The following is a 17,937-nucleotide window of genomic DNA, read 5'->3' as shown; positions in this document are numbered from 1 at the left end:
TGGGTTCAAAGACTAAACATAACACAGAAAACTAAAAATTGAGCACTTAACAAATCGGGGAGTGATTTCTAAGGGCTTTCGGTCATAAAAATGCTCAGTACTCAAGAGTACAAAATTTGTTCTTGAAACATTAAATCCAGTATTTTGATTTGTTGAATTCTGAGTCTGAGTACAATAATTGTACTTGAAAGTTTTATACACCCAGATGCTCCTGAAGAGTTAGCAGATCCTGCTCCACAGGTGATATCTGTTATGTTACTCTTGTAAAATATGTTACTTCAAATGCTTAGGCAATAATATCACACTTTAAATTTAGCAGATTGGTAAAATATATTACATAAATGTATTTATATGTATCATTTTTGTTATCTAACATTTTAATTAATTAGACTTTCAAAAGATTTAAAGAATATGATAAACATATATTTCTATTTTCTGTTGACACTAATGTTTTGTGATAAATAAATATTTGAATTCTATTAATTTGCCAAAAAATGAAAAACATGCCTATTGGAGTACTCATTCAGTAGATTATAAAACATTAGGTTACTATTATGATTTTAATTGCTGTTATAAATCAAATATTTATATTTCTCCATGATATTAATTGATGATTGATATAAGCTGCAATTCAATATTTATTTTCACTCATATTTCCATTAAGGCATGTTGTGCATATCATATTTCAGATACAATGGGGGAAAATCATAAGTGGAAGACATTTAAGCATTTTTATATTGTCCACTGTTTAACACCATATCGTGACTTCGTGGTGAACTTAGTTGTTGGTTTGGTTTGGTGTCTCAGTGACACATCTTCTTTTATTGATATAAATAAATTGCCTTTAATCGACATATATATATGATTTCAAGTCTTCCAGCAATTTGATAGTATACAACTACTAAAAAAAGTTGGGTCTATATTGCAATCACCTTGTCTATCTGTCTGTCTGATATTTGTCTGTTTGTTTGTATAGAAATTATGTTTGTCAATTTTTTTCTTCAGAAACTATAATGAACAGAATAACTACATATTTGGTCAGTAGCTTTACAACACTAAGTTCAGTTGTAATGTTAGAGAAGTCTTTGGATCTGTCTAATACCAATATTTATTTGACAAGTCTTTAAATTTTCTAATATGATAAATTAACAAATATATCATAACATTTTTTCTCAGAAACTTCAATTATGAGTAAACATGTTAAATGTATCTTTAGCACCTCAACATATACATTCTTGTTTATTTATATTTCAGTACTGAAGACAAAAGATGGGATCAGGAGCCAGCACATTAACTCCACCATCCTCCCCTGAACCTGAAAGTCCTGTAACAGTAAGAAGACATGCACGTTCTTCTCAAGGTTAGTTTCTGGTTAAATCCATTCAGGGGCATGGTAGCTGTAAAGGGTTAATGTCATCACTTAGAATCCTGAGTTATCTGTTCTTTAAGACTTACTCAACCATTTGTAAATGTTGAAAGTTCTAAGTTCATTCAGAAAAAAAATTGATACCTATGTGTTATTGAATGATGATTTGAAGGTATATCATAAACTCTGAATTCACCTTTTGACCTTTATTAGGCTTCAAGGTCATTGTTTGTAGATCTATTTGTTCACCTTTTGACCTTTATTAGGCTTCAAGGTCATTGTTTGTAGATTTATTTGTTCCCCTTTTGAACTTGCCATGGATTTTGGTCATTGTTTTTAGATATACAAGTCTCCTTTAAAATCATAATATAATAATGCAACATGTATATGATATAGGGAAGCATATTGGTGTGTCTATATCATTTAGTAGTTATAAATAATCCTTCACAGTACTCATATATACATATATAGTTATGATAATTTGTGCTTTAATTTAGACTTATAGTTTGGTATTGGTTTTTATAGCTAAAGCATTTTATTTTTTCACGATCCAATTTGTAGTTAACACTTGAGTCTTTTTGTGGAAAAACAAAAGCTTTTGTTAACCTACTTGTAATTTAAGTGGTATATTTTTTGCAAATCACCAATACAGTCAATGATAATTGTCATACTTTTTTAGGATAGAGATCCATGTGGATTACTTGAATTTAATAGGATAACCATCTATGAAACTTACTGTTAAAACAGAAAGTTTTCTTTTATTTTATTATAAATAAATTTGGTGTATTTACTGTCTTCTGATTGGTTAAGATTATTAGTTTTATTTTCAATGTTGTCAATTTTTATTGCGACATGCCCACTCTGCTGACGTTGTGTATTCATATGCAAACATGTTTGTACGTTGTTATTGTTAATATAAATAATATAAAAATTTCTTTGAGCTTTATTTTTAATAGAAATTTTTTTATAATGAATGGCAATAATTTATTTTGAATTTATTGAATCATAAAATTAATTTTTGACTCTTCACATTTTACATAATCTGCTTCACGAATTATTCAATGTGAAGAGTCAAAAATTAATTTTATGGTTCAATAAATTAAAAATAAATAATAGCCATTCATTAAATTAGGAAATTTACAATAGCCTGCACTGTACAGCTGAGTTGAAACATATAAATTTGTATTTCACCAAGTTTGATGGCTTTATTTGTATGCAGTACTTTGAATTCTATAATTGCAATAATTACTCTCACATTTTAATTAGTCCCATTATTCAACCAATACAATAATATCAAAATACATGCAAAACTTTATTGACATTTCACCACTTAAACCCATGTCTTTTAGAAAATCCAGATCAATTTCAAAAGATTTGATTGTACTGAACATGCATGAAATACTTACCACTGGACATTAAACAATCAATCAATTTAATGGATATAAAAACATATGCAGTATTCATTGCATTGGAAGTAAGTCAGACAAGTATAGAAAGCTACGTTTGAAGTTAAATGTTTAAAAAGGAAATAATCCTGTAATATATGGAGTTTGTTTGCCCTATATCTCCGATATTAAAATGATTTTAGATAAAAATAGCTATACAGACAATCCCTGGTGACTGTTCAAAACAATATTGATGAACTGCCCAATATTCTGTAGTACTAAGCTAAGTGAGAAATAATAATGGAAAATTGAAGATCTCTAAGTTAAAGCAGACAGGCCTTATTGCATTATTAAAAGGATAGAATTCTGGAGAATTGATTTAGATCTATGTAAATCTATCCTCTTGAAATCAGATAATAACATAAACTTTACAAAAAAAGGACAATCTACTGATATATTCTATTGTAATCACTATTATTTGTAAAACAAATTTTTGTTTAAATCCATCAGTATGACAGATTCTCTTGTTAAACTGCTTAGGCTTTGTTTTTATCTTTTTCAAATGTTGCAAATTAATCCTTGAAATAAACAATACTCAATACAAAAGCTTAAAACGACAAAGGAAGGATTACAAGTTCTGTGTAATATTGTATGTCTTCTTGGGGTTTTTTTTTTGCTATGGCATGATCATGAAATTGAGAATGGAGATGGTGAATATGTCAAAAAGACAACATTCCGAACAAAGAATGGACAACAGCCAAAGGCCACCATGGGTGACAAAATCCTGCAAGCAGAGGCATGCTTCAGCTGGTCCCTAAACAAAAGTGTGTATTAGTTCAGTGAAAATGGACACCATACTTAACTCTAAAACATTTAAGTGAACTAAAATTAAAAATCATACCAGACTCACAAAGGCCAGAGCCTTCTGACTTAGGACAGGCGCCAAAATGTGGCAGGGTTAAACATTAGTTAGTTTTTGACTGATGAGTTTCAAGTATTCCTTTGGTATCTTTCTCCTTTCTGTCGTTTACTTTTGGAGTCCAAAACATCCTTTGGATGGTATCGTTAAATTGAATGCTTTATAAGTTGAGAAGAACAGTCTAGTCACTGTATTATTAAAATTGAATCAGTTTCTCTTGAATTTGCATGAAAATCAAGTTGTTACTTATTGATCTTTTGTAGAAAAAAAGTTATTCTTAAAAGTTGTCAATTAAACAATAAATATTGTACCAAGATCTTTGAATAATTTTTTTTATCATACTTATATTGATTATATTTTCAAAAAAATAACTAAATGTGTTTTGCTATTTAGTGATAAACACTTAGGAGATAACTGTATTGTATTTTAAGCTCCAACAGCATCAAATGGTGATTTGATGGTCGCAAATTAAGTTTACTGGCGACACATTAGCAAAGCCAGTAAACGGGTGTTTGTGACCATCAAAGCACCAATTGATGCCATCAGCTTAAAATACAAAATTGTTATTTCCATTCTAATGAAATTGACAGAAAAGAATGTTAAAACATGAATTTAAAATTGGTTATACTTCGTCTGCGCATGAGCTTTCGTTTTCAAAGTATCAATTGTCAATTGATATGCCATGAAAATTAATGATGTTATCCAATCAAAAATAAAGGTTAAAAACAATGTTGTATTAGAATTATGGTTCTACATTCTGTCGAACCTAAATATTCTGATCTTGCTCAAGCTTAAGGTTATGCTTTTATCAGACAGATTGTGATGTCCTTACACTAAATCTGTTGGAGGTTAACTGATTTATATTTAGTCAGGGTGAAAACATGGTTTATTTGATAAAGGAATATGGGCTTAAATTTGGACTTGAAATAATGGTATTAAGTATTCATGTTTTCTGCTCTATGGTTGGGTTGTTGTCTCTTTGTAGTTCAGTACTTTGTATATTTTGCCCTTTTGTAAGTTGTTTTTATCTTACAGCGATGAAAGTGGGGCAGGGAGATAATCCTAGGCTACATTCTGTCAACAGTGGAAATGTTTCTAAGTGCTACTTACATTTAAGTTTAGTTTATGGTAAAACCTATTTTAATTTAGATATCAACATCTTCTTCAGATCCAGAGATGGCACAATATTTTTTTTATGGCCCTGCAGCAAAGTTGACGGACCATATAGTTTTACCCTTGTACATCATTCCATCATTCCGCAACAAACCATGGAGTTTTTTTCTAAACACCTTCAGATATTGGGCTGATTTTTGGTATGTCAGTTAACCACGATGAGTAACAAATCAAGTTTAAGTTTTATACTGCTCCGCTTATTTTTGACAAAATTGCATGCTTTGGACTTTGATAAATTGTTGAAAATCACAGTTATACAGAGTTACATATCATCATTATACAGTTTTTTTTCTAAACGCCTTGAGATATTGGACTGATATTTAGTATGTAAGTTAACCTTGATGAATTACAGATCAAGTTTAAGTTTCGTTCTGCTCCGCTGATTTTTGCCAAGATGAAGGGTTTAAGACTTTGAAAATTGTTAAAAATCACAGTTATACAATGTATTGACTTTTTTTCTATACACCTTCAGATTTTGAGCTGAATTTTGATATGTGAGACTACCATCATGTTTGTGTCCACATGTGTTATTTTAATTTCAGATTTTCCAACTTTTTGAGACGGGGCCATTCGTGTCGTTTCGACAAATCTAGTTATATAAGTATTCTATATTTTACAGATACAAGTTAATGTTAAAAAGTATTAACAATGCAAAACACCAACAAAAAAAAAACGTTACAGGAAAGCCAACAAAACCTATAACAAAATCAAAAGTTAAACATGTTAAACTATATATTAACATATATGGAACAAATGGAAAACAACTATTACTAGTACAGACAATTTCTGAAGTAAAATAATATAAAGTAAATGCATCTCTAGGCCACACACCACAATTAATTCCTCTATCAGTTCTTTATAATGTTTTATATCATTAAAAAAATTGCACCATGCACTTTTGTCAAATTTTTTGTGTGTGTAATGTATAGTCCTAGTCTAAATATATATCCAAAATTCAGAAAGATTGAAGCAATCACTTTTACAAATTTAGCCAATACACATCCATACCCCTATTGACAAGTCAAGATGTTCCGAAAACTGTAAATATGACCTTTTTTCACTTGGCCTAAACACTCATTCCATATCAAAATCAGTTTAAATACAACATCCAAAAATTTATTTCACCTCTCTTCTTTCATTTCCACCCAAAAAAATCTAAGAAATGAGTCAGGAAGAGAAAGAAAAAAAAATAAGGAAAAATACACTCTATAATTAAAAGGAACTATATTCATAGACAACGAAAAGCGGGGTCATTAATTGTGGTCTTTGGCCTCTATACATAGATATATAGCATGTGAAGTAAATGATAAATTAATAATGAAGTCATGTCTGATTAAAAGTATATCCCTCAATCTGTCAATCTTGTCAGTAATTGTGGGCAAGCATACTCATTTTGTTTTAGTGAACAGGTCCAGAAATAACATCAAATTCATTATTGAAATAAATGCAATTATCAGTATAACAGTAAAATAGGTATTAAATTCTTCATATAGAATGATAGAAATCCTAAATTAGCTCAATGTATTCCAGCCTACACATAATGTTAATCAGGAAAGGTAATAATAATATCTATTTAATCTGGAGTCATGGTCATAAGTATTATAAGTTACCTATACTTTTGATACATAGTCAGCAAGATTCAAAATAAGTTTTCTCAAATTCAGCTCAAATATGAAGGTTTAAAAAGAAAATGTATTCTGTATGTTCCATTTAGTCATTGGCTGCTGTTTGTTGCTGTATATCTTACTAGTATTTGTTTTTCCTTTATTGTTTATTGATCAGGTGGTTAGTTTTTCTTATCAGAATTGTGTTAAATAGACGTATTTACACTTGTATGCAAATTTGTCCGCTATTACCTAAAATCACACATGTTCCCGTAAACTTTGACATCATAATTTAAAATATTTGACATCACAATTTAAAAGTGATTCAGTTGCTTGACGTCAAAAGGTGATTCGGAGTAGATCTAAGGTAATTCAGAGGCAAGATTCAGCTAAATACCAAAAGTGTAAATACGTTTATTTGTCATTTCTGGGCCTTTTATAGCTTGCTATACAGTATGAGTCTTGCTCATTGTTGAAAGGTGCTAACTTCTATGCCCTTTGGTCACTGATGGAAGTTGCCTCAGCGGCAATTATACCACATCTTCTTATTTTTATATAAAGGTATTCGACTGTGCCAAGTCTCCGTGTTGAAGGCTGTACATTGACCTATAATGGTTTACTTTTATAAATTGTTATTTGGATGGAGAGTTGTCTCATTGGCACTCACACCACATCTTCCTATATCTATTCTCATTGTTTTCTTTCAAGAAAAATGTTGTTCCACTTGTTCTTTCCCCTTGATGTAAAAGGGGGCGGTATATACTAAAGTGATGGGTATGTATTAACAGTCTGTTCATTGTCACACTTTTTTTTTTAATTTGGTCTTAAACTCCAAGTCTTTCTTTGTAATTTAAACTGTCAAAGAATTTACTTTCATGATGGAAATTTGGTACCTCCTATTATATTCCTTCTTGTGAATGAAATTTGATGATAAATTTAGCAAATCATGGACATTTTCTACATAAGGAACTGCCTGTACCAAGAAATATGACAATTGTTATTCATTCGTTTGATGTGTTTGAGCTTTTGTTATTGCCATATAAATAAGGACTAATTGCCATTTTGAATTTTCCTTGAAGTTCGTTATTTTTTTTTTTTTTAATTTACATTTTCAAAGCACTTACGACTTTTTGCTGAGTTGTTGCTACTTCATTATTATACTTTGTTAATAATTTTAGTAAACAGCTGTTTGTTTTTTGTTTGTTTTGAAATTTTGCCATAGTGCTGTTATCATAACCCATGTGGTATCTTCAACCTCTCTTTTTCAAACAGGAATGAATGACATTGTATATCTATACATTATTATTCAAAAACACTGCAAAATAACAGTCACTCAGTCATGGTTAGTTTGGTGATTTTTTGGTGTTTGTCATAGCTGTTTTCAATAAAATTGAGAATGGAAATGGTTAATGTGTCAAAGAGACAACATCTCAACCAATGAGCAGATAACAGCTGAAGGCCACCAACAGGTCTTCAACGCAGCAAGAAAATTAAGAAATAATTGATGCAACCTATATATACTTTATTGTAGTTTCAACATGGGTAGGCATTATATTCATGTTTATTTTTGCCCGAGCGATAGTGAGGGCTAAAATAACACAAATATAATGCCTACCCATGTTAAAACTACAATAAAATATAGCTTGCATCAATTATTTCGATTCTGATTAGGACAATTAAGGTAATATTTATGTCCCATCTGTATAAGTGTAGACATTGTGTAGGCTCTTCCATGAACCTCCCTTTTTTGTTTGTAAACAAGCAAACAGCTGGCAATGTGATTTTTCAGAGGGAGGAGTTTTGAACAGCCAGCATGAACATTTGTCGTATCTAGGTCAAATATGTCATTTTTGAAGTGCAACACATTACAGTCATAATAAATGAATTGGTAACAACATCTGCATCATTTAAGAGTTTGGAAGTGTTTTATGTTAATGAAAGGAGTAAGTTCAGTAAGTCCTCTTTTGGCCCTAAAATATATCAGTTTTGCAAAATTGTGAAAATGTAATCTTTTAGATATTTATGGGAAAGTAAAATGTTTCTGCTACACAAATATGGGCCGTTTTTGACAATACAATGCACATATATCGGGTAATCATTAAGTCATGCTTATAATTACTGAAATCTTCACAATTTTAGCATTTTAGTTAAATTTTAGACCATTTCCGTCTTAAAATGAAAGTGGCTGCATTCGTGTTCATTCATAATATTGAAATTTAAGTTGCATTTGATGATTATACATAACATATATATATAAAGGTTGTGGATCGATGAACAAAGATGCGACAACTTTCATTTTTGACAAAAACCATCTGAAAAGTGACGATTTTTTGCATAGTTGATAGATTTTTCATATTTAAGCTTGAATTGGAGCATTTTTAATGACTTAATCAGTTAAAATCTGTCACATTTATAAACTAATTGAATCAATTGAAATAGACAATTAAGTGTTTAAAAAGTGTCCAAAATCTTTGGTTAGATGAACCTGATATTTGAGGCCAAAATCGGCCCTTACCGGACCTACTCCTTTATTAAAAGCATGCAATTTGATAAAATTCAGTAGTCTGCAGTAGTCAATATAGGCATGTGCAAACAAATTTTATTAGATTTAGAACATGGGTTTATTCACAAAGCGAAAACTGCACGTCATATTAGAATCCCGCACTCAGAGGTGGGCCTCAGCTTTAATCATTTGAATCTTCTCTTATTCATTTTCTAGAAATTGACAATCATATCACATCTCATTAAGATTATATTTATAATGAAAAATCATTTCCATTTATTTTTTTTTTTATAAGTAGTGTACATGCCAACATAATACAAATTACGTTACAAAGAGATTGGTTTTTTCTGTACAAGAAACAGTTTCCTTATACTAACACCATCTAGTCTTAATACAATTATATCAAAATTTGATTGAAATTGGTACTCCTGGGGGAAAAGTAAATTTGATAAATTTTAAGCTTTGAAAAAAAACTAAGAAGAGCAATAATACTTCTACATTGTCTAAGGAAGGGAATTGTAACTTGCTAAAAAATTTTATGTCAATATATGTAACAGGTCGTATATAAAAAAAAATGTAGGCTATAATAACTAATTCCAGACATGGACACAGAAATCATATCATTAAATGTAGGTAGCAATAATTCAATGATGACCTAAATTTGGGAGCAAACTTGTTCAAATAACACCTTTATCATAGTCAGCTGGCAAAACATGTGTACTCCCAGTTTCATTAGGGTGAAGGTGTGCTTCTGACATTTATTTTGAGCATAACAGAATCTAATTGAAGACTTAGAGGGTTTCCTCTCTATACCAATCAATGTTTAATCTCTTCTACGTAATTGCTTTTTCATCTCTCATCATAATATCCTTGTCATTACTTGTTGTTAGATGTGAGAAAGCCAATAATCGCCATTATCAACATTTCTATTCCTATATATAAATGTTTTAGAAATAATACTTGCACTACCATAAATATTATTGCCATAATGGAAGTAAATGGTTATTTGTACTTTTATAACAATAATTATGATTGTAAATACATGTATAAGGAGACATATGATATTAATGACTGTTTTATTTATAAATATTTAATGGGATAAAGATCACTTGTACTTTTTATAAAAGTGTAATAAGAATAACAGGAATTAACTGGTTTAGAGAGTGTAATACATCACACAAACTTCCCATATTCACTCAAGCTTAGAGATTAAAAAAAACACACTTACTTTCCAAACTCAATCACTCAGGCTTAGAGAGTATAATGAATAACACTAACTTCCCATACTCACTCACTCAGGCTTAGAAAGTATGATAAATCACACTAAGTTCCAATACTCATTCACTCTAGCTTAGAGATTAAAAAAAACACACTTACTTTCCAAACTCAATCACTCAGGCTTAGAGAGTATAAAAATCACAGTAACTTCCCGTATTCACTCACTCAGGCTTCGAGAAATTATAATAAATCCCACTAACTTCCCATACTAACTCACTCAGGCTTAGAGAGTATAATGAATAACACTAACTTCCCATACTCACTCACTCAGGCTTAGAGAGTATAATAAATTACATGAACTTTCCATACTCACTCACTCAGGCTTAGAGAGTATAATAAATTACACTTACTTCCCATACTCACTCACTCAGGCTTCAAGAAATTATAATAAATCCCACTAACTTCCCATACTAACTCACTCAGGCTAAGAGAGTATAATGAATAACACTAACTTCCCATACTCACTCACTCAGGCTTAGAGAGTATAATAAATTACATGAACTTTCCATACTCACTCACTCAGGCTTAGAGAGTATAATAAATTACACTTACTTCCCATACTCACTCACTCAGGCTTCGAGAAATTATAATAAATCCCACTAACTTCCCATACTAACTCACTCAGGCTTAGAGAGTATAATGAATAACACTAACTTCCCATACTAACTCACTCAGGCTTAGAGAGTATAATGAATAACACTAACTTCCCATACTCACTCAGTCAGGCTTAGAGAGTATAATACATCTTACTAACTTCCCATACTAACTCACTCAGACTAAGTGTGTATAATAAATTACACAAACTTTCCATACTCACTCACTTAGGCTTAGAGAGTATGATAAATTACACGAACTTTACATACTCACTCACTCAGGCTTAGAGAGTATGATAAATCACACTAACTTCCCATACTCACTCACTCAGGCTTAGACAGTATAATAAATTACAGGAACTTTACATACTACTCACTTAGGCTTAGAGAGTATAATAAATTACACTAACTTTTCATACTCACTCACTCAGGCTTAGAGAGTATAATAAATTACACTTACTTCCCTTACTCACTCACTTGATAGGCTTAGAAAGTATAATAAATTACACGAACTTTCCATACTCACTCACTCTAGCTTAGAGAGTATAATACATCACACTAACTTTTCATACTCACTCACTCAGGCTTAGAGAGTATAATAAATTACACTTACTTCCCTTACTCACTCACTTAATAGGCTTAGAAAGTATAATAAATTACACTAACTTTTCATACTCACTCACTCAGGCTTAGAGAGTATAATAAATTACACTTACTTCCCTTACTCACTCACTCAGGCTTAGAGAGTATAATAAATCACACTAAGTTCCCATACTCATTCACTCAGGCTTAGAGAGTATAATAAATCACACTTACTTCCCATACTCATTCACTCAGGCTTAGAGAGTATAATACATCTTACTAACTTCCCATACTAACTCACTCAGACTAAGTGTGTATAATAAATTACACAAACTTTCCATACTCACTCACTCAGGCTTAGAGAGTATGATAAATTACACGAACTTTACATACTCACTCACTCAGGCTTAGAAAGTATAATAAATCACACTTACTTCCCATACTCACTCACTCAGGCTTAGAGAGTATAATAAATTACACTTACTTCCCATACTCACTCACTCAGGCTTAGAGAGTATAATAAATCACACTTACTTCCCATACTCACTCACTCAGGCTTAGAGAGTATAATACATCACACAAACTTCCCATACTCACTCACTCAGGTTTAGAGAGAATAATACACCACACTGGAATAAATATTACAGTAAATGTTCCTAAGGGAATAAATGGTATAGACAGGAACATATATTATGACATTTTTTATAACAACGTTTCCAGTGGAACTTCTGTTAGGCGGAAAAAATATACGTTGACAGCTCTTTGGTTAAATAAGTGATCCTGTTCTAGACAAATACTTTGTTTAAAAAAGGACCCTGTTCTCACTAGTAGGGCATGAAAAAGTGACCCTGTTCTAACCAGCAGACTTGAAAAGAGAACCCTGTTCTAACCAGCAGGGCATGAAAAAGCTACCCTTTTTTTCGGCACACTCCTGCCACTAAATATATAGGAAGTAACCACAACGTGCAGACAGGATTCAAATTCGGGTTGCGAGTTAATTACCTTTCTGAAGAAAGGTAGATTTTTAACTTGGAAAATTGCAAAGCTTGAGCAGGGACATTCTTATGGTTCGACATTTTCTTTTTTTATTTCTATACTGCCTTCTACAGGTAAAATGACAAGCTGATTCATGATTGAAGTAAAACTAACCTGCCATATGCTTCAAGTTGATTGAAACTCATAACCTAAATATTGAGAGGTTATTGATACAGTATATGAACTACTCTGTCAACTGAGGCCCCAGATATAAGATATAAAACTGACCACAATAAATCTGTATTTGTGTATAGAAAGTGGTATAAGACATAATCAATTAAATTTAACACATGCATGTTTGAAAATATAATTGAAAGTCATCAAGAAAAATGTATACTACTTGTATTGCTTTTTGAAGTTGTCTCTTAAGCTGGGGTCACACATTCACGATTTTTACTGCCGTCCTTGACAGGACCATGCATTCCCGATTAAAATTTATTAAAAGTCTGATCAAGATCCTATGAATTGTGGATGTAAATTCCAACTTTAATTAAAATTTGTAAAAAAAACAAATTTAATCACGACAACAATCAGATATTGTCCAGGAAGCGTCGATATTCAACTGTTTCCAAGCAAATTTATCCTGATAATCCTGTTCTAAATCTGCTTCTAATCCGATTTGTATCTTTCGCCAGGTAAAATTAGACCGAGTCTGTCACGACTGCATCCCGTCTCTACCGAATGTAATCTGACAGAGATCAGATAGTGACAAGACAGTGAACCGACGATGACAGAAGTTATCCGTTCGAAAACTGTCTGCATACTCGGGATGATCAGGTACTGTTGGAATGTAATCCTATCACAGTCCCCTCTATCGCATTGCAAAAGGCTTTGTCTGGTCTCAGTCGTATTGTATTCTGTAAGTGTCGGGACTCTGATGTGGGTATCATTGATGAATTTAGAATTAATAATGGGACTGTTTCGAAACGGTTTTGGCAAAAACGGTTCGCAATCGACAAGATCTGGATGCAATCTGGACTCAATCGGCAGAAAAACATCAATGAAAAATTTCTCCAGATCATTCCCGTTCCACAGGACACTGTCCCGAATACAAAGAACATTGTTAGGAATTCGATCCGATACAGCAGAATCTGTCATGACATAGGCACAATTGTAATCCGACTTGACAAAATCGGCTGAGTTTTTCTCGAATGTTACAGGACGCACCTAACTGCCGGGTGCTTTGCCGAACTATTCGGACCCTTACCGACCAGTAGGAATCTGTTACGAACTAAAACAACTGCGTTCATACAATAATAGGACATTCCAGATAATTGAGGATACTAAACCGACTCTTTCACTTTTCGTGTCGTATCACTGTCTGATCTCAAACGGGAGCAATAATCGGCAATGTGTGAACCCCACATTACAGAAAATGAATGTTCAAAAGTTGAATATTGATTCAGTATGTTTATATCTTGAATTTATATTTCAGATATGAAGATAAAATAAAACAACCTTTTGCCTTAACAATATATTGATTCTTTATAGATGTGTTTTTTTAATAGATCTTTTGTTTTGCCTTGACACTTTTGTGAAATGTTATTCCTTTGAGCAGTTTGAACTTTATAAAAAAGATAATATTGTAGTAGCACTAATTAAGGTGGTACCCAACACTTTTCCTACAATTAATTTAGATCGTTTAATTTTCATAAAATTTTGGCAAAGCATTTACTTTGACTCTTTGACAAATATATAAAAATTTCAAAAAATTTCAACCAACCATTTTATCAGAAAAATTACACTGGTTACATAACAGTTTGACAAACACTAGTTTTGATCATTGAGAAGCTCAATATTCCCTAAACAACACAATGTGATTTAAACATTTAGCTGACTTTACAGAGTTATCTCCCTGTAGTGTAAGGTACCACCTTAAAGCATTGTTCTGACATAATATAATTATTCCTGTGCTAATTGTTGCCACTGTGAGTGTTTGGATTGGGTTACAGGATAGAGAATGATGGGTAAAATCAGCAGAATAATTGACCCAGAAAATAATTTTAAAATAAAGAAAAAATCATAAGAGTCAAATAAAGAATATAGCATATGGGGTGTTAAATTTATTTAATGAATAGAGAATATTATCATGGGCAAAAAATATATAAGGAATAGAAGTAGTGAGGCCCCTCATGGGGGGGTCCTAGTAATCACATAATCACCATTTTTTTGCCAATATAATCACATAATCATTAAATATTTGCTTATCTTTAGTAATCAAATAATCATAAACTAAAAATACAGTCCTAGGTAATCAAATAATCATGAAATATTTGGCTTAATAATCAAATAATCATTAAAAAAACGGCCAAGTAATCACATAATCAAAAACCCCATGAGGGCCCTCAGTAGTGGGCAAAAAATGTAAAAGAATAGAGAAAAATCACATGAAAAATTGATACAGAAATCTAGACCATCCTCTTTCAAAATGTAACTTCATTAGTTGTGATATATAGCATTGTCAGGATTGTTCTCTTCTTATTTTAAGTATCTTTTATGATCTCCATCTTCATCCGGCTGCTTGTACACCACGTGACAAATTCAAAACTGATAACATAAAGGACACTTTCATAGCTACAACAATGGGTCATGACATTTCACACAGAAAAGGTTTAATAAACAATTTCATACCAGTAATCCTTGTAATATGAGCTAATATCTGGTATAATATGTCATCAAAAGTATAACGTAACCATGGCTAAAGTTCACTTTATTTGTTAAAGGTTAAATATAGAAATAACATGTTGTTGATATGATTGCCAATGAGAAAACTCTCCAACAGAGACAAATGACATAAATGTTAGCCACTATAGGTTACAGTATGGCTTTCAACAATGAGCAAAACCAATAGATCAATACAAGCTGCTTGCAATGACCTATTGGTTTTGCTCATTCCTGAAAGCAGTACTGTTTATATTTAGCCTGAGCTATAAAAAGCCTCACAATGACAAATGATAAACAATTCTAACAAAATAACTAACAGTCCTATACAAAAAAATAAATATGATATACAGTAACAAACTAAATCACTGAATTATAAATGGTTCCTCTCTTTGGATAGGCATGCAAAATGTTGTAATTTATGTGTTTTTCTTCTACTACTTTGGTCATGAGTACCCTTCAAATATCATTATTTAAAAGCTATTATAAGTTGTAAGAAGTTATATTTAATGATTTCTGGATCTTTCTAGTGGTTTGTATATTGTTTTTCATTCAGGTCTCAACTTTTGTTCCTAGTTTTCATTACTTAATAAGTTCTCTAACTCTCTAAAGACCATTTGTTGAATGGTGATTTGATGTTGCTGTGACAAAGATTAGAATGTTCAATATTAAGAGTCTAGACACAGTTTTTGAAGTGAATGACTGCATGGGAATAAGGAAGAGGTTTCAAATTATAGGGAATATTCTCATTTATCATGGGTTATTCATTTTATTTTACAAAACAGAACATCATACTCTGAACAATGAATCTAATTTGTTCCTTGCAAGCTAGCATTACAAAAAGCAATAATAAATATAATTTGTTTCTTGCAAGGTCATAAATAAAGTCATAAAAGATATGATTTGTCACAAAAAGTCATCATCAATGTACTGTTACTAAAAAGTGTAACTATATATATATAAAGATTACAAAAATTATCTTGAGTAACTTGAATCTTTTCCATCATATATTCATGAAATATTTGCCACTGGACATTAAGCAAGTTAAATAATCCTTGATGGTGGTTATGGATAAATCTAACTTAGTGGTCTCACAACAGCAAACTCTCCTCAAGGTTGAAAGATCGTGGATTTGTTTCTCAGCTGGATAAAAAAAAATACTTTAATTTGCTGTCTCTCTGCTAAGTACTCTGGAGTCATGCAGTTATTTTTAGGGCTATTTCTTGATAGATCAGACAACAGCTTCTTTGATATTAATTATAAATGCCTTAAAAGTACATGTATACAATGTACTGCTTTTGAATTACAATAGAATGATTTACTATAATTATGAATTAAAAGGATTTTTTAGACTCTATTCTTCCTTCTGTTAGCCTGTCTGCAGAAAGTACTTATGCAACACTTAAAGGTTGACTATCTTACATATGACATATCACATGCCATCTGTGTGGCAGCTGAAGGGAAACCTAGGTTCAAGATTTTGATTGCTAATTGATGACGGAGCTTTATGAACATTTTAAGATATCTATCTTGCAATTGAGATTGATGTTGGAGATAGTTGAAGTTATAAGAATTGACAAAACTGTTGGCAGATCTTTGTCTCTTCTAGATTTATTCACAATTGTCTAGTCTCCATTTGATTCAATGCTTGACATGCTGTACAGACACTTGTCTTCTGTTTTAAATTAAAGGACTGTATGTTAATCTATAAATGTCTTTTTCAGGTCACCTGACAGAAATGTTATGGTAAAAAATTTAAAAGTTTACAGCAAAATGCAGCCTTGAGTGTGTAGGTAAAGGTAATATCTTTGACTAGCTTGCTTGGTAGCTTAACTGTAATCAATATTAGGTTAGGTATAACTTCCCTCCTTTCGATCGAGTATTCTAGTCCTACAGACAGATAGATTGGTTATCTGTCAGACTAGTCTACTTTCAAGGGAGGGAAGTATACCTAACCTAAGAATGTCTTCATGGTTCAGCTAGCAAGCAAGCTAGTCAAAGATATTACCTTTACCTTCACACTCAAGGCATTTTGTTGTAATTTATTTGTTACCTGACATTTTGAAAATGGCCACCCAAAATGCTTGACCATTCAAAGTGCTGGCTTAAATTCCATCAAAATAAAATTTGATATCATGATTTATTATCTGGTGCTAAAATTATTCTTAATCAGCTGGTATTTTGAAATTGTATTAATATTTGATTCTGTGTCGGACCAAAAATTTGTAAGTTGATGCCCTTTTTAGCTCACCTGGCCCAAAGGGCCAAGTGAGCTTTTCTCATCACTTGGCGTCCGTCGTCCGTCGTCGTCGTCCGTCGTTAACTTTTACAAAAATCTTCTCCTCTGAAACTACTGGGCCAAATTAAACCAAACTTGGCCACAATCATCACTGGGGTATCTAGTTTAAAAATTGTGTCCGGTGACCCGGTCAACCAACCAAGATGGCCGCCATGGCTAAAAATAGAACATAGGGGTAAAATGCAGTTCTTGGCTTATAACTCAGAAACCAAAGCATTTAAAGCAAATCTGACACGGGGGTTAAATTGTTTGTCAGGTCAAGATCTATCTGCCCTGAAAATTTCAGATGAATCGGTCAACCCATTGTTGGGTTGCTGCCCCTGAATTGGTAATTTTAAGGAAATTTTGCTGTTTTTGGTTATTATCTTGAATAATATTATAGATAAAGATAAACTGTAAAAAGCAATAATGTTCAGCAAAATAAGATTTACAAATAAGTCTATACTACCGAAATGGTCAGTTGACCCCTTTAGGAGTTATTGCCCTTTATAGTCAATTTTTAACCATTTTTTGTAAATCTGAGTAATCCTTTACAAAAA

At 31.8% G+C, this 17,937-nt stretch overlaps 1 protein-coding gene across 2 annotated transcripts in view; it reads left to right on the top strand.

Moving 5' to 3' along the window:
• LOC143044407 (paladin-like) overlaps positions 1 to 17,937 on the top strand; it is a 127,843-nt gene that overhangs the window by 24,707 nt on the left and 85,199 nt on the right. For both annotated transcript variants that reach the window (XM_076216410.1, XM_076216411.1), the window contains one exon: positions 1,255 to 1,360. In XM_076216410.1, the coding sequence (XP_076072525.1) occupies positions 1,270 to 1,360 (91 nt within the window). In that variant the 5' untranslated portion in view covers positions 1,255 to 1,269. Of the gene's footprint in view, positions 1 to 1,254; positions 1,361 to 17,937 lie in introns of those variants that run through there.

Source organism: Mytilus galloprovincialis, chromosome 9, assembly GCF_965363235.1.
Source record: "Mytilus galloprovincialis chromosome 9, xbMytGall1.hap1.1, whole genome shotgun sequence".
Classification (NCBI taxonomy): Eukaryota; Metazoa; Mollusca; class Bivalvia; order Mytilida; family Mytilidae; genus Mytilus; species Mytilus galloprovincialis.
This window is presented reverse-complemented; position numbering and strand designations above follow the sequence as displayed.